The sequence below is a fragment of the Littorina saxatilis genome, linkage group LG17, assembly GCF_037325665.1.
Source record: "Littorina saxatilis isolate snail1 linkage group LG17, US_GU_Lsax_2.0, whole genome shotgun sequence".
Classification (NCBI taxonomy): Eukaryota; Metazoa; Mollusca; class Gastropoda; order Littorinimorpha; family Littorinidae; genus Littorina; species Littorina saxatilis.
Genome location: NC_090261.1, coordinates 36,819,665 through 36,845,739, shown reverse-complemented (window position 1 = coordinate 36,845,739; position 26,075 = coordinate 36,819,665). Strand labels below are relative to the sequence as shown.

At 42.3% G+C, this 26,075-nt stretch overlaps 1 protein-coding gene across 1 annotated transcript; it reads left to right on the top strand.

The window, feature by feature from the left end:
* The first annotated feature begins 36 nt into the window (after positions 1 to 36).
* LOC138952259 (TATA box-binding protein-associated factor RNA polymerase I subunit A-like) lies at positions 37 to 24,299 on the top strand. Its single transcript, XM_070323883.1, has 12 exons — positions 37 to 172; positions 1,402 to 1,546; positions 1,863 to 2,026; positions 2,608 to 2,672; positions 2,976 to 3,081; positions 4,436 to 4,607; positions 9,329 to 9,456; positions 18,226 to 18,396; positions 18,755 to 18,815; positions 19,264 to 19,384; positions 21,628 to 21,821; positions 22,217 to 24,299. Exons 1-12 carry the CDS (start codon positions 125 to 127, stop codon positions 22,843 to 22,845), a joined length of 2,004 nt encoding a protein of 667 aa, XP_070179984.1. The 5' UTR covers positions 37 to 124; the 3' UTR covers positions 22,846 to 24,299.
* Positions 24,300 to 26,075: the final 1,776 nt, after the last annotated feature.

The window sequence follows — 26,075 nt, the reverse complement described above, 5'->3', positions numbered from 1 at the left end:
CTGCGCAAGGAGGAAGGATTGTCCAGCATCCTGTGAAGATGGCGTTTTCGCACAATGTGGTTGAATTGGCGACGAGTTTCTCTCGACGTTAGTTGCTTTATTCTGCTCTTTCTTCGGCTGAAGAATGAATCGGACGGAAAAGGCTGCACATCATGATCGCGTAGAACTATTGGTTGGTCGCTTTGTTGGTTACAATGGTCAGATATTTAAGCTGTAGTTAGCACTTATTGGGGTTCAATTTCTACTTTCGCTCTTCAACAGTTCATGCTCGCAAATTCAGGGAATGTAAGAGGTCTGGTGAACTTGAGGAAAGGAAACACAACAGTTGTTATCAAATGGAGCTTTAAAATATGCGATGATTGCTTCTTTTTGCCTACTACTACTCCGCTGAATTCTATATTAATGATTACTTGTCGTTGTACTCGTAGTTGTTGATCTAACATAACATTTTTTAGTGAATTAACTCTTACCAGTTCGGGGGTTTTAGGGCATATTTTACAGTGCTGTTGGTGCCTACTTGCCGAGTGGCTATCTGGGGTTATATTCCAAATGAAATATAGAAAGTTATATATCAAATGAATAAGCTTTTCATATTTGCAAAGAGAATTGTGCTATCTTTAAAGGTAAAAAAGGTTATGGGGGTGACAACATGATTTTTGTTGAAATTTGTACGCCCATTTTTTGGAACACGTGAAAAACACAAAGAAGACATTTTTTTGTGCTCAGTTTATTTTAGATATGCTGCTAACTAGTCTGTTTTGGCATTCATTTTACATAACATAGCAAAGTTTTATTGAGTTTTGCTGATAAACAAAAAAGTTATTGTCACCTGAATACCCCCACCCAAATTTCAAAGTTGGACGTTTCATGACATACACATGCCTAAGGCAACAACAAAAAAAGTCTGTTTACGGTATCCCGAACGACCCTATTTTTTCGCGCGACCCTAGACTTTTTTTGGCATTTGGAAAAGAAAATAAAAGTCTTTGTTTTTTGGCAAAATAACTTTAAAATGTTTTTTTGGGGGAAAAAAAGGTCTTTTTTTTGGAAAAATAACTTAAAAATATGGGGGTTTTTTTGGAAAAAAAGTTCCGATCTAGCGACCTTATTTTTTTGGCCTATGTTACCGTTAACACACTATTTATTTTTTTGGGCCTAATAATGCGTTCCTATAACTAACTTATAACAAAAACCCAGCTTGTTTCTGTCATAAAGTGTGTCTAACATATGAGTTTATCCACTGTCCGACCCATCCAATGTAAAATAACCAATTTTTTTTTCTCGATAATTAGATAATTGGTCAGTGGAAATCTACAGGGGGCGGGGCATCGTAAGCTTGCTTACGATGGGTAAGGGAGCGAACTGGTAAGAGTTAATGATCTTTATTTCACTTCTTTTCAGAAAGACTTATTTACCTTGATCTATCCTGATTTGACGACCAAAAGGTATAATGGTGCCAGGAACTTGAAGGAGAAGGACAACGAGGAGAGAAAGACCAGAATACAGAAATGGTTCAGTGATATTGAACATGCAGTGGCACAAGAAGGTATATGATTCTAATGTTTTTTTAAGTAGTCATTTGACTCAATTATTTGTCTGTTTCTTTTCTTTCTTTAGTTTGTGTTCAAAGGGGCAGAAAAAGAAAAACAATGATGAACAGATAGTACAATCTGTATCAATAATAGAACTATCATCTTTCTTCCAAATTGTTTTTCTCGGCTTCCAGTGGATGCAAATATTTTTGACAAGTGTATTTGCCAGCAAATGAGAGAACCAGATCTTTTTATGTTAGGGCTCAGATCAAAAAGGATTTGAAACTGTTTACTTACTAACAAGTTCTGTCATCTCACACTCACTCACAGAGTCACCGTGGGGTGAGCAAGGAAATCACCATTCCATGAGCCTGTTACCACAGTTCATGCAGCTGCTGAGGGAGTGCGTACTTACCCATCAGTGGACACAGGTCTTGGCCATGCTGGACTGTGTGTCTCACATACCTTATGGGGCAGACTGGACAATTTGGAAGGTGAGACACTGACCAGTGATTTCACTGATTATAAATATAATAATGACAGCTTATAATATAGCGCTAACCACAAAAAACTGTGGTCTTTGCGCTTTACATATAAACTATGAATAAAAAATATACTATTTCAACATTAAGTGCATATATAAAATGTTTAGCAAAATGACAGAACAATAAACTTACCAAAAAAACCAACTTATGAACCCAAATCATCACGTTTGAGATTTTCAGCATTTTTCAAAATTCAAAGCTCAAGAAATCATTCTTGACTTAAGGTTCCCAAGTTACACTCTTTTGCAATTTTTGAAGTCATGATCTGTTTCCTGGTTATTGGTGAGGTTTGTGCCTTACAGAATAGTCCATGAGTAAATAATTTGTGTGTGCTTGTCAGACAACTGACCCCACTTTTTAAGAACATATATATATATATATATTATTCTTTATACAGGCTTTTGAATTTTTATGTTGGAAGAAATGGATTTTATTACAACATTTATGGTGTTAATTAAAAAGGTATTGAATCAGGAGGAATTTCAACACATTTAACCGTCATATTTTCTTGTCTGTGTTTGATGTTACAGGCAACGCTGACTGCCCTGTACAATGAGCCTGAGGAAAATTTGAGTCTTATTCAGGATTTCTTCAAGTAAGACAAATTCAGTTAAGCCTTCTTGTAGAGCCTCATGCATTTGCACATGTTGATTGTTATCAATGTTAATCAGGTATACTGGTAGTTGTGGCAGCTTTTGTGCATGGTTTCACTTTACCAGGAGATTGTTCAAGGCATTTTGTGGATATTTAGGTGCTGTCAAGCAGTTAGCTGAAGTAAAAAAAATATGTGTGTGTTATCCCAAATATTCCCACAAAGAAAGACATTCAGTGTTATTGTGTTGGGAAAACAGCATCTTTAACCTTATCACATACATGATATCTGTTTTATTTATTTCAGGCAATCATATTTGCTGAGGGAGTGTAATGTCTGTGACATTGCACTGGAGTTTGTGCAGTGCTTGCTAAGCCAGGGTAGGCTACCAGAAGCATCACAAGCAATACATGTGAGGATTGGGTCTGTTATTTTGTACAGTGGAACCCCCTTTGAAGACCTTTGAAATAGTAGATCTTAAAAAGGGGGGGGGGGGGGTCTAATAGTGGATATATACAAAACATTACAGAGGTTATGAACAGAAAATCTGAAAAAGCAAGGTTTTAAAGGACAGAGGTCTTAAGGTGTGTGTGGTATATGTAGGGGGTGGGAGAGGGATGGGGTTGACACAGGGGGCTCCACTATAGTACACCTTTCGGTCAATACACACTTTTTTTTCTCTTAATGCACACTACTTGCAGGGTTCGTACAGGTCATGGAAAACCTGGAAAGTCATGGAATTTGATTTTTAATTTTCCAGGCCTGGAAAGTCATGGAATTTCAATTCAAGTCATGGAATTTCAATTCAAGTCATGGAAAGTCATGGAATTTAACAAAAATTAGAAAGAAAAAAAATTAACCTTTAGCACGCCAGCTTTCTTTCGAGTTGTTTCTTGACAACAAAAAGTATGCGGAATTGGAACGAATTACCAAGGAAGATCTTCGCAATGAACTGTGTATTGCGGTGAAAAAAATGACAGTTCGTCAAGTCACAGTGTTAGTGACGGTTATGAAACGGAATTTACGAAAGTGCAGATGGATACAAACAGTGGCTGGTCCAGTTTAGTGAAATGACAGGACCAGCAAACATTACCGATAATCTGACTGCGTAGCAAATGCTTGACTTGCTTGTCGAAGAGACACTGCGTAGAAACTGACTCAAATTCAGTGCAAAGCAAGCCAGTGTCAAAACTGGCAGTGACAAGACGTAAAAAGTTTGCGTGTTCGGAAATGGCGACCTGTGGATCTAGTCATGGAAAATGTTATTGAGGCTCATGGAAAGTCATGGAAAAGTCATGGAATTTTGTTTCTAAAAACCAGTGGGGACCCTGTACTTGTCATGAGGTGTCGCACTATTTGCATGACTTATATCACTTCTGACAGTAAATTTGTTAAAGAAATGACTCGATATTTGTATCTGTTGTAGATCTGGATTATCATTTATCCTATCGGGAACATAAGCAGCGCACAGTTTTTGTGTGTGTTTTATTTAAAGATATATTGCTTTGCTCTTTAAGGTTGCTCTGAAAGTCTGTGATCATTTTTACTGAGCTACTTGCTATGCACTCTCCGTTGTTTGTCAGTCTGTGTGTGTATGTGTGTGTGTTACTATGAGTGTATTTCTCTCTCTGTCTATCTCTATCCCTCCTTGGATGTGTTGAACATATTAATAGCTGAAGAAATGTTACTCCCTACTGTTAAGTTTCGTTCATTGTGTATGAGATTTCTAACATCAGTTTCTTGTTCCTAATTTTGCTGTTTTGCAGAATGCACGCAAAGTGAAAAAGGGAGTGCTGCACTCACAGCAGAGCGGGTTTACTCGACATCTCATAGACCTGCTGGATGCTTATCAGGGCCTCATCTTCTATGTGGAGTGGAAAGCAGCACTGTGCAAGAAGTCTGAATCATCTCAGAACACCCTGTCTGAATCCTTCTATGGTAACTACAATACAGTCTCATTTTTACATTTAGTCAAGTTTTGACTAAATGTTTTAACGTAGAGGGGGAATCAAGACGAGGGTCGTGATGTATGTGTGTGTGTAGAGCGATTCAGAGCAAACTACTGGACCGATCTTTATGAAATTTTACATTAGAGTTCCTGGGTATGATATCCCCAGAAGTTTTTTTCATTTTTTCGATAAATGTCTTTGATGACGTCATATCTGGCTTTTTGTAAAAGTTGAGGCGGCACTGTCACACCCTCATTTTTCAATAAAATTGATTGAAATTTTGGCCAAGCAATCTTTGACAAAGGCCGGACTTTGGTATTGCATTTCAGCTTGGAGGCTTAAAAATTATTTTATGACTTTGGTCATTAACAAGAAGAGCAAACGCTCGATCGAGTCACTTTCGCAGTTCTGAATATTATATGAGGCATCAGATGGACAGGAAGAAATTGCTATTCACAACACAATGAGTCACGTTCACATAAAATTTGAGCCCGGTCACTTTTATAGTTTCCGAGAAAAGCCCAACGTTAAGTTGTGTGTTGCCGAACAGAAAAGGCTAGTTATCTCCCTTGTTTTTCTGATAACGTTCGTAAAAGGCTACAGATGTAAATACTTTGATGTAAAGAATAATCCTACAAAGTTTCAATCACATCCGATGAACTTTGTCAAAGATATAAAATGTCTAATTTTTCCTTTGACGCTGACCTGTGACCTTGAAAAAGGTCAAAGGTCAACGAAACCATCGTTAAAGTGTAGAGGTCATTGGAGGTCACGACTAAACAAAATATGAGCCCGATCGCTTTGATAGTTTCCGAGATACTTTGTCAAAGATATAAAATGTCTAATTTTTCCTTTGACGCTAACCTGTGACCTTGAAAAAGGTCAAAGGTCAACGAAACCATCGTTAAAGTGTAGAGGTCATTGGAGGTCACGACTAAACAAAATATGAGCCCGATCGCTTTGATAGTTTCCGAGAAAAGTCCAACGTTAAGGTGGTGTCTACGGACGGCCGGCCGGACGGCCGGCCGGACAGACTAACACTGACCGATTACATAGAGTCACTTTTTCTCAAGTGACTCAAAAATCGGAAAATTGTAATTAAAATTATATTTTTATAAAATGATCCAAAATTACGTTTATCTTATTCTTTATCATTTTCTGATTCCAAAAACATATAAATATGTTGGATTAAAAACAAGCTCTGAAAATTAAAAATATAAAAATTATTTAAACTACTCACTTATTCCCCCCCCCCCCACCCCCCCGGCGCAAATCAAGAGCACACGATAATCCCAAAGAAATGACACTCCTCTTTCTCTCCCTCTTATTACTTACAGTTATACTCACACACCTGCGCGCGCACACACTCACATACACCTGACACACACGCAATCACTCTCGTGCGCACATACATCACACATAGCCAAGTCATGTATTGATTTTGGGCAAATAACGAGGGCAGTTTATTCAAGAGAATACCATCTGACAATGAGAGATATCATTGTGCAGTGATAAGTCCACAACAAAAAACAACAAACATTTGGTTACACTAACAACAAACACAAGGAGCCCTCACTCAAAATTTTAACACCGTGAATAATGATTACATAACAAGGTTCGAGTCGCTTCATGCACAACCTCACTTCAAGTGAAGGCACAAACAGGCATGCATTTGCCTCAAAATTAAAAACATCATGCAACGGATTGCTAACAAAATACAACGGTGGATGCCGGGGGTGGATGGGGGGTAAGAAATAGTTGGCATATGCCCGCTGCGCCGCGCTGGTAAGGACTGACCACAATGTGTTGCTCTCCCGTTCTTATAGACCCCCGCTGATGCATCACACGTGCAAGCCCCCCGGCAACATGGACATTGCGACTGGGCTCTTCTCCTTGACTTTCACAAGTCCTCCTCTCCCCTCTCTTTCTAATTACGGGCCTAAGTGTTGATATCCTGCTTTACTACCCTCTCTTCCCTACCTGCCAACACTGATCCCTTTAGGTCTACCTCAAGTATCTAACATCCTCCTCCTCCCAGGGATCGCGTTTACCGGTAATTTCCGGTATTTTACCGGTTAAGATTCGCCAATACCGGAAAAAAAAGTGGATGTCGGTCAGACCTACCGATTGTTATTTGGTTTGACCGGTAAAAAAAAAAAGTAGTAATTACAAAAATGTGTTTGTCAGTATGAGGGGGAGAGAGAGAGAGAGAGAGAGAGAGAGAGAGAGAGAGAGAGAGAGAGAGAGAGAGAGAGAGAGAGAGAGAGAGAGAGAGAGAGAGAGAGAGAGAGAGAGAGAGAGAGAGAGAGAGAGAGAGAGAGAGAGAGAGAGAGAGAGAGAGAGAGAGAGAGAGAGAGAGAGAGAGAGAGAGAGAGAGAGAGAGAGAGAGAGAGAGAGAGAGAGAGAGAGAGAGAGAGAGAGAGAGAGAGAGAGAGAGAGAGAGAGAGAGAGAGAGAGAGAGAGAGAGAGAGAGAGAGAGAGAGAGAGAGAGAGAGAGAGAGAGAGAGAGAGAGAGAGAGAGAGAGAGAGAGAGAGAGAGAGAGAGAGAGAGAGAGAGAGAGAGAGAGAGAGAGAGAGAGAGAGAGAGAGAGAGAGAGATTTGGATGGCTTGTTGTGACAGCGCTACAATGTTGCGATTATGTCTCCATTGATGACACTTGATGTCAAGGTGTCAAACATGACGTCAAAAATCAGACATCATACTTTTCGCGCCATTTCTTTCGGTTCCCGGTCCATCGTAAAATCTTTCAGTTTATGTTATAAGGGACGGCGTCTAACTATAGCCGACATAGCATCATACCGGGAAATCACGTACTCACACCAGCTTAGATCTTTGTCTACATACAGTTGATTATTGTGAGGCGAGTCGATTGCGATGAAGAAGCAACGATCTTTACTGTCTTTTCTAACCCCAAGAGGTGAGAAAAGGCCTTTGAATGAAGGAACTGAAAGTGAAAGTACTTCACGGCCTAGTACATCTGCAGAGCCCGAGTCTCAAGCGGCGGCAAAGAAACCAACATCGGCATCTTCCACTGTCAAACGATTTCAGGAAAAATTGTGCAAAGTTTCTGTGGTTGCGGACAGAGGGGGAGGGGGAGAACTTTCTCATGTTTTGTGAAGACTGCAAATAAAAAAAAATTAAAAAAATGGTTACACAAGAGGTTGTCGAAATTTTCAACATTCATCTCTCGAAGACCATTCAAAATCGCTAAGTCATATAAATGCTGTTGGCTCTGCGCGTGAAAACGTTTTGACAACAAAGACTAGGCGAAAGTGAAACTGTAACACTAAGTAACTAGTGAGTAAGTCTTCCAGTTGCGTGATTACTATTTGCTTTCCTATTTTATTTCGGCTCTCTCTCTCTCTCTCTCTCTCTCTCTCTCTCTCTCTCTCTCTCTCTCTCTCTCTCTCTCTCTCTCTCTCTCTCTCTCTCTCTCTCTCTTTCTCTCTCTCTTTCTCTCTCACAGCGGCTGCTGATGTGTCACTGTCAAGTTGTGCGACAGTAGCTTTTGGGGGGGGGGGGGGGGGGGGGGGAAAAAAGGTCCGCATATCACTGACATTGATTTCATGTATTGTAAGTCATTGTTTGTCTTTTACTGGTTGCCTTGGCAAGCTTACCGATTTTTGTGAGAGCCTTGTAGCCAGCTCATGATGTCATACCGGTTTGAAAAATACCTAGCGCGATCACTGCTCCTCCACCCGCGGCTAATCTGTCTCGTTTAAATAGAGTTTATCTGACGCTGTCCGCGCTCTATCTAAACTCACACGATTAAAATAAAATTTCCGAAATCGATTTAAAAATAATTTCATCTTATTCCTTGTCGGTTCCTGATTCCAAAAACATATAGATATGATATGTTTGGATTAAAAACACGCTCAGAAAGTTAAAACGAAGAGAGGTACAGAAAAGCATGCTATGCAGCACAGCGCAACCACTACCGCGCTAAACAGGCTCGTTAATTTCACTGCGTTTTGCACGAGCGGTGGACTACAGTCATTGTGAAAAAATGCAGTGCGTTCAGTTTCATTCTGTGAGTTCCACAGCTTGACTAAATGTAGTAATTTCGCCTTACGCGACTTGTTTAATATTTAAAGAAAAATAGAGTTTAGGTTCATTATGAGCTTGATTCTTTCAAGACCTTGTTTTTTAGGATTGTTTTCCCTTAATGTAGTGATATTTTCTTCTTTTCTGAGACACCCTTACTTCACGACTATAATATCTCTCAGTTATGTTGTTGTTGAAGTCTCAAACAGAGAGATCACTGCATTTAAGAAATGATGTAAGGGGTTTAAACTTTGCGTGTGTTACTGGTTTTGTTCAGCTCAGTTCCTCTCTGTCTTGACGTTTGCAATAGCAAGTGTTTGTTTCCACAGCTAACAAACCTTTTGTCAATTTCTGGATCATTCCCATGTTGGTAGTGGGTGGAAGTCATCTTCAAACATTTTTTAATTCTTGTGGAAGAAATTTCTTGTAAGCTTTCATGACTTGCTGATTTTGCAACCTTTGTTTTGTAATACAGTCGAACATGCCCCAGCAACCACCTCTTGATAAAGACCACCAGCCCAAAATGACCACCCGAAATGGTCCCCAGCAGATCTTTTTTCTGTATAATTCACCTTTCCATAGCGACCACCTGTCTTTAACGACCACTTGGGTGGTCACTATAGACATGTTTGACTGTACATCTAATTGTTCTCTTGATTTTGTAGACTTGACATCTGGACAAGGCCTCAGTGATGATTCTGTCAAGAGCATCGCTCAGCGAGCGCTTCTGGGCCTGGACAGACTGCAGCATATACGGGGCGTGTGGGACATCTTCCTCACCAAGTCAGTGGAGGTGAGTTAGCCCCTTGCCTCCCGTGTATGGGAAGTAACTCTGTCAATTGCCAAATTAAAAAAATCACAGCAAAGTTACCACTGTGAGTTTTCCGATAATATACATGATAAAACCACGCAGGAAGCTGGTAGGAACAAAAACAGAATGATAATGTGTCATGGGTAGAATTGCGTATAGCAGGGATTTCAGATATCTGCATGAGGACCTACAGAGGACAGCTGCTTTCGTGCGGGCGATTGGCATCTCCATCTCTAGTGAACGACGAAGAAGAAGAAGAAGATATCTGCATGTGGAATTTCAAGTGGGTGCTACAGGGGGCAAAGGTGGCATAGTCTGAGAACGGTTGAGGTGAAGCTTTGAGAGACAATAAAGCAAGTACAGCATTCCCGACAGTCTGAGTCCCCTCAGGGAAGAGGATCCTTTTTGTTTTATGTAGTCTGGCAGGCATGAGCAAGTTTCAGAATTTTCACTCGCCTTGTGGGCGAGTGAAATTCAAAATTGACTAGCCCACAAACAAATTCACTCGCCCACAAAAATGAGTTTCCAAAAAACAAAACGATTCCATCCATTCAAACATGGTAAAAGGCGAGAGCACACTGGTCTTGCGTTAGCTGGTGCATAGCGTGTCACCCCTCGGTGTCTTCGACCTTTTTGTTTGAGTTAACCTATTATTTGGTGTTTTGTTGGTGACACTTTGATGTTTCGTGTGCACGTATGTTTTCTAGCTTAAATTTGTCCGTACCAACAACGAATGACCCCTTTCTCTCCTTCTCAGGAGCGGCATGCTTTTCGCAAGCATTACACAACATGACGGGTTTTTCCCGATCATAGTTTAGCCAGTCTCTCTGCTCACCAGTCAGATTTTGTATAGTCTGCCTGGAAGGAACGCTTCCTCTGTCCGGAGTCATACTTTTTTAATCTCTCGGACTCCGTTCCCTCTGGTTTGGCTTTTTTTTCGGAGGGGGGAGGGGGGGGAGGCTGGCAGTTGTCCAAGTATTTCTACATGTTTACAGCTTCAGATCTGCCTAGGCTTCTGAGACACACGTGCTGCGTCGACAATTCTGATTGGTTAAAATCGCGTCAACGAAAAGTCCTGATAACCCTGAAATCATACGGTCATTCTGATTGGTTCATGGTCACTAAAGAGAATTTCCCGATCAGCTGGAACTGGAGCTCCGATCACATCTAATTTTAGCAATCGTAGACGACAACGTGCTTCACAACAGACAATCGTCGCTCGGAAAATGATAATACCACAGACCCAAAATTTACACTCGCCAAATGGGCGATCATTAAATTACATATTCTTACTCCGAATCACATAAAGCATTGACGCAGTCTGGGATGCTAAGGTCTGAAAAGGCTACCCGTCTTAAACCTTTTTAAAGGAAAGCAACTCCACCACAAAAAGTGTAAATGGAGCCATGGTAATGACTACAGACCCGGGGAGTTACCTCCCCTTGGTGTGTACTACGTCACTACCACTCCTCAACATGTGGTCAAGATCATACGACTTTTTCAGCTCTGAGGATAAGGTTGTTGATTTTTTGGCTCTCTCGTGGCTGTGCTGTTTGGTGTTTGTTATGACACCCTCCGGCCACTTACCCGTCTTACTTGCCTTCTGCTTCATTAGTTGGTGAGCTCTTTCCTTTTTACATTTAGTCAAGTTTTGACTAAATGTTTTAACATAGAGGGGGGAATCGAGACGAGGGTCATGGTGTATGTGTGTGTGTGTGTGTCTGTCTGTGTGTGTGTGTAGAGCGATTCAGACTAAACTACTGGGCCGATCTTTATGAAATTTGACATGAGAGTTCCTGGGTATGATATCCCCGGACATTTTTTTCTTTTTTTGTCGATAAATACCTTTGATGACGTCATATCCGGCTTTTTGTAAAAGTTGAGGCGGCACTGTCACACCCTCATTTTACAATTAAATTGATTGAAATTTTGGCAAACCAATCTTCGACGAAGGCCGGGGTTTGGTATTGCATTTCAGCTTGGTGGCTTAAAAACTAATTAGTGAGTTTGGTCATTAAAAATCGGAAACTTGTAATTAAAATTATTTTTTTATTAAACGATCCAAAAACAATTTCATCTTATTCTTCGTCATTTTCTGATTCCAAAAACATATACATATGTTATATTTGGATTAAAAACAAGCTCTGAAAATTAAAAATATAAAAATTATGATCAAAATTAAATTTCCGAAATCGATTTAAAAACTATTTCATCTTATTCCTTGTCGGTTCCTGATTCCAAAAACATATAGATATGATATGTTTGGATTAAAAACACGCTCAGAAAGTTAAAACGAAGAGAGGTACAGTAAAGCGTGCTATGAAGCACAGCGCAACCGCTGCTGCGCCAAACAGGCTCGTCACTTTCACTGCCTTGTGCACTAGCGGCGGACTACGTTCAGTTTCATTCTGTGAGTTCCACAGCTTGACTAAATGTAGTAATTTTGCCTTACGCGACTTGTTGGTAATTATTTTGACAGGAATGTTGTTGTAGTTGCTGACTTTTCGTCCGTTTTTGGACTTGTAAAATTTACAGTAACTTATAATCTTATTGTTTGGCCGCCATTTTTGGTTGCTCAGCATGGCTGACAGCGATAAAATGTGGCAAGGCCGATGTAATGGTGAGGTAAACCTAATTTTACCTTCTTACTTGCCTTCTGCTTTGTTAGTTGGTAAGCTCTTTCCTTTTTGGTCATTAATTTGACAGGAATTTTGTTGTAGTTGCTGAATTTTTGTCCGTTTTGGACTTGTAATTTTTCCAGTAACTTATCGTTTGGCCGCCATTTTGTTGATCAGCATAGCTGACAGTATACAACATGGCAAGGCTTATGTCATGGATCTACCAGACCGTTGGTACTTGTTGTTGTTTCGGACTAAGCATGTAATACTGTTATGTCCGTTACTAATTCTGCCCCAAACGAACATGTGGTTGGGGGGCAGTTAAGCACGTTCTTGACTTCTTTTTCTTCTTGCTTTCCCTCTTTTAGGCATCGGAGCATGGCGCTCCGGTGTCTTTACTGCTTAGCTCTTTATTTCTAGAGTTCCGCAGCTTGGGAGAGAAGAAATGCAGGGTTCCACGCCGCTTGCCGGTGTTCCCCCCATCAGGGGTGACGCTCGCTCTTGGCATCTTTGCTGGTTCCGCCGGCGACGATTTCCGGGGAGGTTCTCCTTGCTTCTTCGTCTTCTGCCTCAGGGCGGATCTACTTGCCTCATCGTCTTCTACCGCTGTGGTGGGCGCTTCCGGTAAGTCGAACTGGTCCACTGGCCCTCGTGAGGCTGCCGGACATTCCCTGCTGGGAAACCGTTCTTTGGCGCGGGATCACAACCCGCAAATTTCTGTTCCGTCTCACCCTTGCCTCGTCGCGGGCATCTGTGTTTCGGAGTAAGGGCGGCAGCCGTTTCGGCGCTGCGCTTCCGGTTTTACCGGAAGCATATGGTCCTCCGCCACAAGTACACGTAGTGGTCTTGGCCGGAGTTGATCAAGGACTGGCCTACGGGCGTTCGGGCTTCCGGCCCCAGTCCACTTCTGTTCTGTCTCACCCTTGTCCCGTCGCGGGCATTTGTGTTTCAGAACAAGGGCGGCAGCCGTTTTCAGCGCTGCGCTTCCGGGTTTACCGGAAGCATAGGTCCTCCATTTCAAGTACACGTTGCGGTCTTGACTGGAGTTGACCGAAGACTGGCCTACGGGCATTCGGGCTTCCGGCCCCAGTCCACGCAACCTTCACTTCCGCATTGTGCGGCTTCGTCCGTTGTATTTCCGGCTCTGTCCGGATACACTATTCCTCTTCCTGACGCTTCCTCTCAGATGTCGGTGAGTGAGGAACAGCGGCTGGCCTACGGGCATTTAGGCTTTCAGCCTCGGCCGGGGCAGTCTTCACTCCACCTGTTGGGTGTTTCGGCTACTGCCTATTCAGTTCTGATGGCTCCGGATGTTTCCTCTGTTCACTCTTACCCTCATACAGTAGGGGATGAGTCAGGACGGTTTCCGGGTGGATTGGTTTCCGGTTTCCGGTCATCCCGTTCATCAGTCTACCACCACCAACTGTGACTTCGGTCCGTGTTCGTAGCTTGACTATTCTGATACTCAGTCTTTAGCCAGCGATCAGACTTGTTCTGGTTTTCCGTCAGAGCTCTTGGCTGCTCTCGAAGCTGCGACGCAGGTTATTTCCAGATATTTCCCGGAGGGTGCATCGGCTTTGGCGGCTTCCTCTTTGGTTGCTCCGTCGTCGATGTCGGACTTCCGTTCCGCGAAGGAAGGAGGTTTCCTACTTCCAGTTCGAGAGTCATCTTTGTTGGGTACCACTTTTTGCAGGTTTTGGCTAGACCATCTCCTCCCGGAAGTGGTATCCCCAGTGTTCCGGTTCTGCTGCTCGTTCAGTTCCGGAACACGCTCAGCCTTGGCTGGCTTCGGCTTCACAGGCTTCAACTTTTGTTCCTTCTTGCTTAAGAAGTTCACCTTGCCAAAGCCAGGTTGGAACTTGTTGTCGTTCTTTGATCTTCCGCGTACGCCTTTACTGGGGACCCAGGAACTTCTTCCTCTGCTGGCGAAACAGTTTAGAGGCACTTGGGTGTTGTGTTCCCATACCACACCTTTGTTGCGTCGGAGGAAATTGGACGTCAGCTTTTGGAACTTGCCTCTTTCTCGGAGATGATCATTAGAGCGCTCTCTCACTGAGTCACTGAATCCTTTCACACCTTGTGCGGATCAGGAGGCTGATGACATCTCCACTCTTTTGGTCAGCCCTTGCTAGGGTGAGCAAAGAGCATATGAGGCTGTCCTCCCTTCACTACGCTCATACAGTCATGTGTCGGAGGGACTTGTTTCTTTCGCATTCTCAGTTCACTGAGCAAACTAAGAGAGACACTTGAGCTTTGCCCGGGGTAGAGGGATCTCCTTTTGAACATTGGGGTTTAATACCAGAAGAAAGGAGATCCAGTCGAATAGAGATCAGCAGGTCTCCGACTTCTCTCTACAAGGGTTGAAGCAGAGCTAGCCTCCTCAGGAGAAGCATGCTCAGGCCTCTGGCCAAGCTAAGCCGGCAGCCAATAGACAGTCTCTGCCTGGTTCTCGAGTTTTGAGAAATAGATCAGAAACAATTGACAAGTGGCTCTATTCCATCTCCCCCCTTTCCCCGTCGCGACATAACCTTCGTGGTTGAAAACGACGTTAAACACCAAATAACGAAAGAAAGAGAGAAATAGATCAGTGTCGGGCAGGGAGAGGGGCAGCTCTAGCAGCAGGCCTCTCCCCCCAAGGAAGTGCCCCCGATCTCACCCCCCCCCTCCGCCCTCCACTTTGGTGATGGCGGGGGGTCTCCTCCCTGTACTTTCTCATTGGATGGTCTCTGTACACAGCCAATGGATTGTGGGAGTGGTGAGGTTGGGCGACTTCTATCGATCTAATGAGTGCATATTTTCACATTCTTATGCATCAGTCCGAAATTTACACAGCGATCTAGGTCCATCAGCTCGAGCACCCGCTGAGGTCTCTTCTGGTCGGATCTAGGGCTGGCCTTTGGGTATACTGGCTTCCGTCCTCAGTCAGCGTAACAGTCGTTTCAGCCACGGGCTGCTGCTTCTGTCGCACTTCCGGTTTAACCGCATAGGTTGTTTCTCTCACAGACGTTTCATAGGTACGTCAGGGTTTTTAGAACAACGGCTGACCTTAGGGCATCCAGGTTTTTTAGCCTCGGCTGGTGCAACAGCCATTCCACCTGTCGGCGGTGGTGGTTGTTGCTTTCTCTGTTCTTGTGGCTTCAGACTTCGACAATTCTTTCCTTTATTCTCATCTTATGCAGGAGATGAGATAGGACGATTTCCGTTTGGGTGGGGTTTCTGTCTTCAGGTTACCCCGTTTCTCACTTTTTGCCACAAGCATCTGGACTATGGTCCTTGTTTGTCTTTCGCCGAGTCTGACTCTGTCTTTCTCTAGCGATCAGACGCGTTCTGGTGTTTCGTCCAAACTTAAGGTGCGCTTGAGTTGGCCTCGGAAGTAACATTCAGATTTTCCTGAGGGGGCATTGTCTTTGGCAATGGATGTTTGAGGAGTCATTCTTTCTGGCTTACCACCTCTCTCAGGTTTTGGCTACTCCTTTCCTTCTGGCAGAGGGTTAGCTAATGTTCCGGTTTCTTTGCTGTGGGCTTATAGCCCAGCATCTTATTTGGCAGCCGAAACTTCCGTTTCTTACGTTTACCTGCGAACTGTGGGTACTTCGGTACAATGGCTGTCCTACGGGCATCACGGCTCTCAGCCTTAGCCTGTGCAATAGTCTCCTGCCTGTCGTGGTGCGACTATGGCATATTCGGTTCCTGTGACTTCAGATTTCGTCTTTTCCTCTCTTCACCCTCATCCTCGCATGAGGTGAGTCAGGACGACTTCCGTTGGGTCGGGTTTTCTTTTACAATCATCCTTCTACCACGGGCAACTATAACTACGGCGTTTGCCCGTTGATCTCCACGTCTGACTCTCAGTCTTTCAGAGGTAGACAGACGCGTTCTGGTTTTTCGGCCAATCTCAGGAAGGCTCTTGATTTGGCCGCGAAGTTAACTTCCGGTTTTTCCCTGAGAACACTTGTCTCGGGAGTCTTATGGCTGGTCGGCTTCACGGTTTTCCGTTTATGCTTACCAGTCTTGTTTTTCTGTTTTGGGGTTTTGATTCACTTTCAATTACCTACAAGCAGACTGATCTGCGAACACTCAATACAATAAACTTTATTAATCTCTAAAAGAGAAATTGCATTGCTGAGCTTTTGTGTCCGTAATAAAACATACATAAAACATTCAAAAATAAACATTTGTTCTTTGTCATTCATACATTCTTGTGTTCTTATACATTTCTTCAATTCATGCATCATTATTCTATCATAATTATGTACATACATTTATTCTCTTTTAACAGTCTGTCTTCAAACGCATCTCAGAGAGGAAGGCTAGAGATTTGTGTTGTGCCATAGGTAAAATCATGTGCTTAGCTATGAAGTAATGTTATCACATGTTATTTAAGGAAAATGAGTAAATATATATTTTAGCCATTTTGTTTATGGTCACCAGTCACACCAGGCTTCGACCACTGTGATTTCCGCACTTCCGGTGGCTTACGCACAATCGTAAGTCGCTGCTTCCTCGTACTACCTCTCTCTCTGCGTTTGCATGGACTGGTAGAGGATAACTGGCGACCATCTCTTTTTTGAGATTTTCTCATCGAGTTGGACTCTGGTACCTTGTACTCAGGTGTCTCTTTCTCTCTCATTGGTGGAGATCGGTCACTCTTCTCTTGAGCTGACTTCTATCTCACAGGCCTTTCGGGCTTCACTCCATCCCAAGGTTTGCATACTTTGGCATGATTGTCTTACGGTCACCTCGAGGGTTCGTCCTTCTCAGCACTGAGTGGACAACCTTACGCACGGATCGTTCCAGGGCATTAGCATTTTCTTCCAATAGAAAGGGGGGTAGGGGGAGGGGGCGGCTTGTCTTTCCCTCGGATCGCTCGGGTTTATTAATCCAAGGCTTGGGTCTCTTCCCGGGCCGTTTTACGGTCCAGGAGATTGGAAGAAGTGCTGGGCACAGCTTACTGGCTCTCTGAAGTTGTCTTTCGCAACTTTTGCCTGAGAGACATCGCGGCTGTCAATCAGGATGGTTCTCGGGTCCGGGCCCTTCCTGACTTGTTGGCAGCGGGCCAGTTTCTGGCAAGGATTTTTAGAGTGAGTTAGATTTTTTTTTTCTCACCACCTTGTTGAAGCTATCTGCTTTATGTGATTCGGAGTAAGAATATTATGTAATTTAATCGAAAATTTTATAAGTAAATTTTCATTTGATTAATATACTTTCCCAAATCACATAGTGTATGCCCTCCCACCAACCCCGCTTATGTTTTTTTAGTTTCTTTAAAGCCGTATGATCTTGACCACGTGTTGAGGAGCGGTAGTGACGTAGTACACACCAAGGGGAGGTAACTCCCCGGGTCTGTAATCATTACCATGGCTCCATTTACACTTTTTGTGGTGGGGTTGCTTCCCTTTAAAATTGTTTAAGACGGGTAGCCTTTTCAGACCTTAGCATCCCAGACTGCGTCAATGCTTTATGTGATTCGGGTAAGTATATTAATCAAATGAAAATTTACTTATAACATTTTCGATTATAAGACTTTCTACTCACCCACACTCATTTTTGGTCGCCTGTGGCGAGTGGGCGACCGATCTTGCTCATGCCTGAGTCTGGTATCACATTAATTTAGTTGTTCTCAAGCTTGCCAGGTTCCCTGGTACCTGTTGAGTTCCACTTTCTTGGTTTTGATAAACTGAAGTCAAAAGGCAGATACACTGCTTATGTTTCAAAATGTAGAATCAGACAAAAAGAAAGGTTAGTTATTAGAACGCTTAATCCTTTTGCTGCCGCCCTGAGAAACAAACAAAAGACTTAGCTTAGTATGGGTTGGATGTGATAAAGTCTTTTATTTGTTTCATTTGTCTCATAATGGTTTGTCTGTCTGTCGACAATAAAGACCATTAAGTCGATGTTCTTGTGAATGTCTTGTTTTGTCAATGATTAAATGATCCAATAACTAACCTTTCTTATTTTTTTGATTAATGGAATTTTTCATGTTTCTCAGAAAGCTGTATTTATATTACATGTATGGTAGTTGCTTGTTGATGTTCCCTGAGCCAAAATTGTGCAGAGGTCTATACTGCGATCGAATTTCTTCACAATCATTCTGACATTACTCTTTTATTGAATGGTTTATCTTGCCTTACAGATTCATGAGTACTATGATGAGTTTGAAGAAGCCAGGGAACTGCTGCGTGCATATCGAGAAAGGAACCCTGATAATCCAAACTCCCATCGCTTCCTGCATGAATTGCTAGAAAGGAACTCTGAGCAATTTGACGAGGCTTCAACATGGGAAGAGTCGCTTAGTTGCTTGAAGGTAAGTTTTGTACAGCCCTTCTGCTTTATGTACATGTAGCTTGAATGTTGGGTTTGATTTCAGAGTAGACTGGATACCGTATAGTCAGCGTATTTTCTCGAGATACAGCTCACAGCTCACATTCGGCAGCATCATCGTTTACCAATGGAAGATGATAAATGGTAGTGCGCTTGATGTGTACATAAAAGATGGAGTGGATAAGGGATATTATTACATGGGGAAAGAAGTTGTATTTAGATTTTTGTGTTATTTTTTTGTAAAATTAAAAACAGGAATGGATGAAGTGGCAGCTGTGGGATGATATAAAACTTAATGAAATTCAATCATTTCTTACCGTTTTGCTCTGACCGTATTTCAGAGTGTTGCGAAAGCTGACCCAGCAAACCCATTGGTTCTGACCCTGTGCCAGAAGCTGTCAGGTTGGTGAGATAATGATTCATACCTGTCCTTGTTTTGGAAAGTGTTTTATTTAGCATTGCTGCTTAGTAATAACCCTATTCCTGATTCTCTGCTTGCCTTTTTAAATAAGAGCACAGTGGTATACCTCCCCCCCTTTTTAGGACCACAAAAACTTGGAGAAAATCAGGTCTTATTAGAGAGGTAGTCTTAAAATAGACGTAAATGTACGTAGGCTATGTACAGAAAATCTGATAAAGACAGGTTTAAAAATGGGTCGTCTTAAATTGGGGAGTGAAAGATCATTAGCTAAAGACAATGTTTTACCTTTTTTCCTCGTCGTGTATATCTGCTCTTCGAGGATAATACATGTATGTACTGTATTGTCTGTTGCTGTGTAAAGCTCACGACAACATAATTCTTGCATGTGTGTTAAACTGTGGTACAGACAGCTGCTGTTGTTTTTTTCAGATGGAGGGGACACAACTCTGGCCCTGCGCTATGCCTTTGATCTTTTAGACAATATTGTCTGGCAGGGTAGAGTAGAAGGATGGCAATGTTTTGTCCACTTTCTAACAACTTGTCTGTCCAGGTAGGGAAAGTGTTCGGTTGTTTTTGAGTTTGTTGGTTCTTTGCTTTCACTGTGTGTGTTCAGGGAGGTTGGTGTGGAGCAGGGAAGTAGGTGGTTGGGGATGTAGGTGTATGTGCATGTGTTCACCTTTGTGTGTATGTGTGTGAGTGTGTTTGTGTTTGTGCATGTGTGTGAGTGTGTGTGTGCGTATGTGTGTTTATTCCCCCCTCTGCTTCTTTACCTCTGTAAACTTGTAGAGCTAGTTATTTTTCGATAAACACCCAGCAACCAAACAAATAACGAGCCAGCAACAGCCTGTATCCTCGATAGCGCAATGGGTTGAGAAGCTGTTCTGTTTCGGTACTACTTTTGCGACTGAAAAGTTCCGAACGCTCTAATGTACGAAGTATACATTTCTGGAGCAAACAATACAAACATACCGCATTTAAATTAACAACTACAGGCCTGAACACATGAATCTCCATATAAAATCCATGAGTTCGGTTGTTTTTTGAATCTAGATCTGCCGTGCACAAACGTTCATCACAAGCAAATTCCCAAGGTAAGTAACTCATACTTTGTCTAGCGACAAGAGTAGTTCCCCTTCTTGTCACTCAGTTTCTTCGATAACACTGACTGCAATCCGACGGTCAGTTTTCAACAATATTTCATTTTATAAACAGATCACACGCAACCAAATGCACACATCTCATCAATTTAAACAACATAAAGCGGTTTCATACACTATTTTCCCCAGAAAACTGAACTTCATACAGTAATTAACGTTGGAACACGGGTGCAAATGTTCGTCTGCTAGTCCCATTTGACGTCAGAACATTATCCTAAGCGATATTAAAACATAACAAGTCGCGTAAGGCGAAAATACAATATTTAGTCAAGTAGCTGTCGAACTCACAGAATGAAACTGAACGCAATGCCATTTTTCAGCAAGACCGTATACTCGTAGCATCGTCAGTCCACCGCTCATGGCAAAGGCAGTGAAATTGACAAGAAGAGCGGGGTAGTAGTTGCGCTAAGAAGGATAGCACGCTTTTCTGTACCTCTCTTTGTTTTAACTTTCTGAGCGTGTTTTTAATCCAAACATATCATATCTATATTTTTTTGGAATCAGGAACCGACAAGGAATAAGATGAAAGTGTTTTTAAATTGATTTCGACAATTTAATTTTGATAATAATATTTATATATATAATTTTCAGAGCTTGTTTTTAATCCGAATATAACATATTTATATGTTTTTGGAATCAGCAAATGATGGAGAATAAGATAAACGTAAATTTGGATCGTTTTATAAATTTTTATTTTTTTTTACAATTTTCAGATTTTTAATGACCAAAGTCATTAATTAATTTTTAAGCCACCAAGCTGAAATGCAATACCGAAGTCCGCGCTTTGTCGAAGATTACTTGACCAAAATTTCAACCAATTTGGTTGAAAAATGAGGGCGTGACAGTGCCGCCTCAACTTTCACGAAAAGCCGGATATGACGTCATCAAAGACATTTATCAAAAAAATGAAAAAAACGTTCGGGGATTTCATACCCAGGAACTCTCATGTCAAACTTCATAAAGATCGGTCCAGTAGTTTAGTCTGAATCGCTCTACACACACACACACACACACACACACAGACAGACACACGCACATACACCACGACCCTCGTTTCGATTCCCCCTCGATGTTAAAATATTTAGTCAAAACTTGACTAAATATAAAAAGAACACACAATATCTGCCTTTACCGCCACAGCAGAATGACAGCATATCTGTGTACTTGATTTTAGTCCAAAACAGGGAAAATGACAAGAAGTGTTAACAGAATGGAATGATTTTCACGGAACTATACAACCGCGCATTAATCGATCGCCTGCGCAGGTTGACTTGGTTGAGTGATTCGGATTCGATCAAACTTTCGCACAAAAACTCCTGTTTTCTTTGAATAACTGAAGAAAGGAGGAATAAAGAGGTTACACACCTCGTCTCAGTGATTATTAAAAATAATGGTCTCAGTTCGCGGTCATGAAAAAGCTCGCTGAAGCTCGCATTTTTCATGATCCGCGAACTTCGACCATTATTTTTAATAATCACTGAGACTCGGCATGTAACCTCTACATATCTGTGAGTGTCCGTGTGTGTGTGCTGTTCCTGGTCACTTTTAGTGCAATTCTTTAAATTCATCTTTAAACTCATCTTCTTCAAGCTTACAGATGTTTCTTTTCATCTGATATTTTATTTTACTTTTCCAGAGAGAAGACGAGCAAGGAGAAGGAAGATTCACAGAAAGAACTAGAGAGGTGTTGGTCCACACGTCAAGACTGGTGGCCATCTTATCACTTCGACCATAGACTGCTGAATTCTTCAGCAGTTACTTCTTCATCCACTTCTCCACCTGAATTACTCTTTGCTAAATGTATAGCTGCTTCAGTGCTGGTTGGAAAAGGTAGGTCTCTGTCCGTTTCTTGTCAGGCATCCGTAGAGTGGGAGAGAGTGTTTGTAATGTGTGTGTGTTTGTGTGTGTGTGTTGTGTGTGTGTGTGTGTGTGTGTGTGTGTGTGTGTGTGTGTGTGTGTGTGTGTGTGTGTGTGTGTGTGTGTGTGTGTGTGTGGCTGAGAGAGAGAGTTTTTGAGTGAGTGTGAGTGAGTTTTTACATACTAAAACGATGTCATTGTGAGCACCTACATGTTTTGTTTTAGCATCAGAGGAAGATGGGGAATGGAGTTGATCTTTACTTGTGAAAATTGAAAGTTCCCTTCATTTCAGATTTCTTGTTTGTTTACTAACCATTAACAGACATGCTAGTAGAGAAAGCTGCATTCTTTCTTCTTTTTATTCACAGATTGCATCTTCGTCCAAAATACAAGACAAACAATGGGTGAATCATCTCTTCAACATCTACAAGATACACTTTCAAGCATTGACTGGGAGGTTGTCAAGTCTTTCACAGACCTCAGCAACAGTGCTACACAACGCACTTCACCCCGAAAACTCAAGTCAAGGCAGCCAGGAACAGTTGATCCTCTCTCACATTTTGACGATGGAGAGTACGTTTCAGATGCTTCCCCTCCCAAACATTCCTCCTTGGAACTATCAGAAGAAGAACCTGGCAGTGATGATGTATCTGTGGCTTCGTCCAGTCAGTCTGTGCAATGGATCAAAAGACGTAAGAAGATTGGTAAACCTGTAACAGCAGGTCAAAGTGGAACGGGCGGTCCAGATTATGTGCTGGATTTGGATGTTCAAAATCGAGTGTTGGCAGGTGGTGTAGTGAGAACTTCAAGACCACCAGAAGTGAGCGAGTCAGAAAGTGGTGGTGAGTCTGATGGGGTTGGTTCAAACCGCATGGAGAGTGGGATAGGTCGTTCAGCAGCAAGAATTTTTGCAGGTGGTGATGAGAAATATGGTTGGGACGACAAGGAGGAGGAGCCCTATTTTTCACCCTTAAAGCGACGGAAGATGAACCACTGAAAGTGTTCAATTTAGATGCTGCCGCCTCTTACGTTTCTTCCTGTTAATCTTTACAACAATGGCCTGTTATAAACTGTTGTGGTGATTTTTGATATTATGCTATACAAGATCATGTTTGAGAAAAAAAGTTTCATCTTTTAGAGATATTTATGCAAGAAATATATCTTTGTTTAGTTTCCTAACTGTCTTCATTTTTTTTAATGACAGCAACACTGGCTGTATTCTTCCTAAACTTGGTGCCATTGCTCAGAGATCTTAAAGGCACAGTAAGCCTCCCGTAAACCATCACAGATACTGTCAGGCTTTTACACACAGTACAAACACCCTTCCATTTGAACGCTCACCAAACGGGAACATCCTAGGTGCCCTCCGTAAAGAGCGAGCAATTTTCAAATAATTTATTTTTGTGTGGTTTATCTTACCCCTGAGCCATCGTGAACCCGTGTGATCAAGTTTCCCTTTTTCACAATGTAGTCGTCAGTTAGTAATTTGAATGCGACTCGCTGTGAGCTTATCTGCAATAGCACGTTATTAAGTACCTCTGACTATGCACGAAACAAACGGCTGTGGTTCACAAGAACTCTAGCGATGGCTTTTGACTGTTCAGAGGAACTGGCGATAGGTATAAACCGTCGTCTGCTACGAGAACCACGACCTTGCGTGACCCTGCTTCCGGGCTTTTCTTTTTTCAAACTTTCAAAACTTCGAATTGTACTGATCTTGTCTTGATGAAAAAAGAATTCTTTATGATTTAAGAATGTTTGTATAACAAGCTGTCAATTTATTATTTAGATTTTAAAAGTTAGGTGTAGCGCCAAAACACACCACGGTCCGATTGTCTCTGACACAATCCGCAAAAATAATTCTTTGAACATTGCTCGCTCTTTACGTAGGGCACCTAGGATGTTGCCGTTTGGTGAGCGTTCAAATGGAAGGGTGTTTGTACTGTGTGTAAAAGCCTGACAGTATCTGTGATGGTTTACGGGAGGCTTACTGTGCCTTTAGGTCAAGTGTGGTAAAGCTGGGTGTCTCAAAATAAGGTCAAGTTTCTCGTTTTGGAGGCTTTATGGCTGTGCATATGTTATGTCTGTCTGTGTTCGGTTCTTTGTTTGGATCTTGATATGTAAGTCTGAAGGATGTGTGACAGGGAGATTGCCATCACCCTTCACAGCAGGCTCTGCAGAGTTGGCCTTTGAGTGCGAGCTAAATGTAGAGTTCTGTTTGTGATAGGGTCTGGCGGCTTCTGTCTCTCTGTATGTTCTTGGTTTCCTTTGCGTAACCAAAATAGTTTTTATAGGGCTAAGAAATTAGCTCTAAAATTCTCAATCCTGTTTGATTGGACTTTGCCTTCAAAGGTGATTGTTGTGTTTCGGCACTCGGTTACAGATGCATGCATGTGTGCTTTAATGTGTGTCTGTGAGAGTGTTGATAAAATAAAATGCTCAAGTAACATCTCCATGTTGTACAGTTCATGATTTCTGTTGCTGCACTTTAGTGACTGTTGGTGAGAGAGAATGAGTGCAAGAAAGATGGGGCATGTACAGCTTTCGCAACGACACAGCAAGTATACAGTACTAGATGATTACCCGCTTCGCCGGGTACCGGCTTTGCCGGGAAGAAGTAGAGCCGAATACCAGGCTGCGCCTGCCGGGTGTACGCGAGCTTTGCCGGCGCACGAAGGAAAGGAGATAAACGCGCAAAACACTGGAGACCTAAAAATAGTAACGTGCAGTGACCTTCTAAAAATAGTAACGTAGTAACGGGAATATGGATTGACGCCACACAGAGGAAGGGAGATAATCGCGGCTGAAAACACTAGAGAAGATCAGGAAGAGTTACTGGTAGTGGATCCAGACCCAAAAAAACCAAAATTGGTTCAGCGCGCACAGCGCTGCGCGCTGAGAGCACGTGTTGAAATATCTCATCGACCAGGTTGTGTCCAGGGTGTACCTGAATATGATCACCAAATTTGAAACAGATCCATCGAGAACCTTGGCCGCGCACAGACACACAGACAGACAGACAGACACACAGACACCAGTCGTATATATATATAGATATTTGTTCGCATACTGAAATAGTTTCTTTTATTCTCAGTGGGGGTAGTTTTTCATGTGGCTACATCCCTCTCGCTCTTTCTCCCTTCTCCCAGCCATCCTCTCTTTTGATTGCAAATCTTTTTATCCCCCCAGGAGCCCCCCCCCCCCCCCCCCCCCCCACCACCCTTTCTCTCTCTCGCTCTCTCTCATTACTAATTTTTTGTCTCCCTCAGTAGGCGCCTCTCTCTCTTTCTCTCTCTCTCTCTCTTACACGCACACATACACACGCTCACACCAAGTCATTCACGAAGTAACTACATTTTTTTTACTTGTTTGTCCCGCATATAATGAGATCAGAGTTGAATTAATAGCCTCAAAGTATTATCGGAACCCATCCATGTTTAGAATGTGCCAATTACTATCCTCAACGAATGGCCAAGTGGTAAGACAATTAGCAACGTATATTTACAAAGCACTACGATTTCGCACTGATTCTCTGGAAAATGCACAGTTGCAAGATGCAGGTCCATAATGTTGCTTTTTCTGCTTATTTTAAACATTGTTCGCTTGTATTATGTGTCACCAGTCTTGTTATGGGCCGGAGGCCTAACAAATAAAATTTCCGACTCCGACTCTCATTACTAATTTTTTTTTCTCCCTCAGTAGGCGCCTCTCTCTCTTTCTCTCTCTCTCTCTTACACGCACACATACACGCGCTCACACCTAGTCATTCACGAAGTAACTACATATTGACACGCCTTCTGGTTTTGTCAATGCAAATTTGCTACAACAGAGGAAATGATGTATTGAAAAAGACGTTATGGCCAAGAGCTACCATGAAAATACACCGTTTTTCTCTTCAAGTCATTTGACCACAACATTCTTGAAACAGAATTTGTTTGCGTTTAAATCTGGTGTACATTTGCTTCAATGTATGTAGAATAATAGTATATGATCCCCCAAAACAGTGCTTTTAGATTGACTGAGTAAAAAATTATCACATGATTTGAAACATGTTAATTCATGGATGTCAAGCTTCATCAGAATGATTTCAACTTTTTCAGAAATGTTTTAGACATGCTAATACATGTAGATGTTTTATTCCACAGGCTAAGCTCCAGGAAGGAAAGTTAAAGAGATACAAAACCTCGCGCCCCCTAATTGGCGTAGAGGCGCGTCCCCCGGGTGGTG

What these genes read in the sequence shown, in the direction of transcription:
- LOC138952259 (XM_070323883.1), top strand. Translation starts at nt 125, where the DNA reads ATGAATCGGACGGAAAAGGCTGCACATCATGATCGCGTAGAACTATTG. An exon ending in ACATGCAGTGGCACAAGAAG is followed by an intron (nt 1,547 to 1,862) that starts GTATATGATTCT and finishes ACTCACTCACAG; the next exon opens with AGTCACCGTGGGGTGAGCAA. An exon ending in CCTGTCTGAATCCTTCTATG is followed by an intron (nt 4,608 to 9,328) that starts GTAACTACAATA and finishes TTGATTTTGTAG; the next exon opens with ACTTGACATCTGGACAAGGC.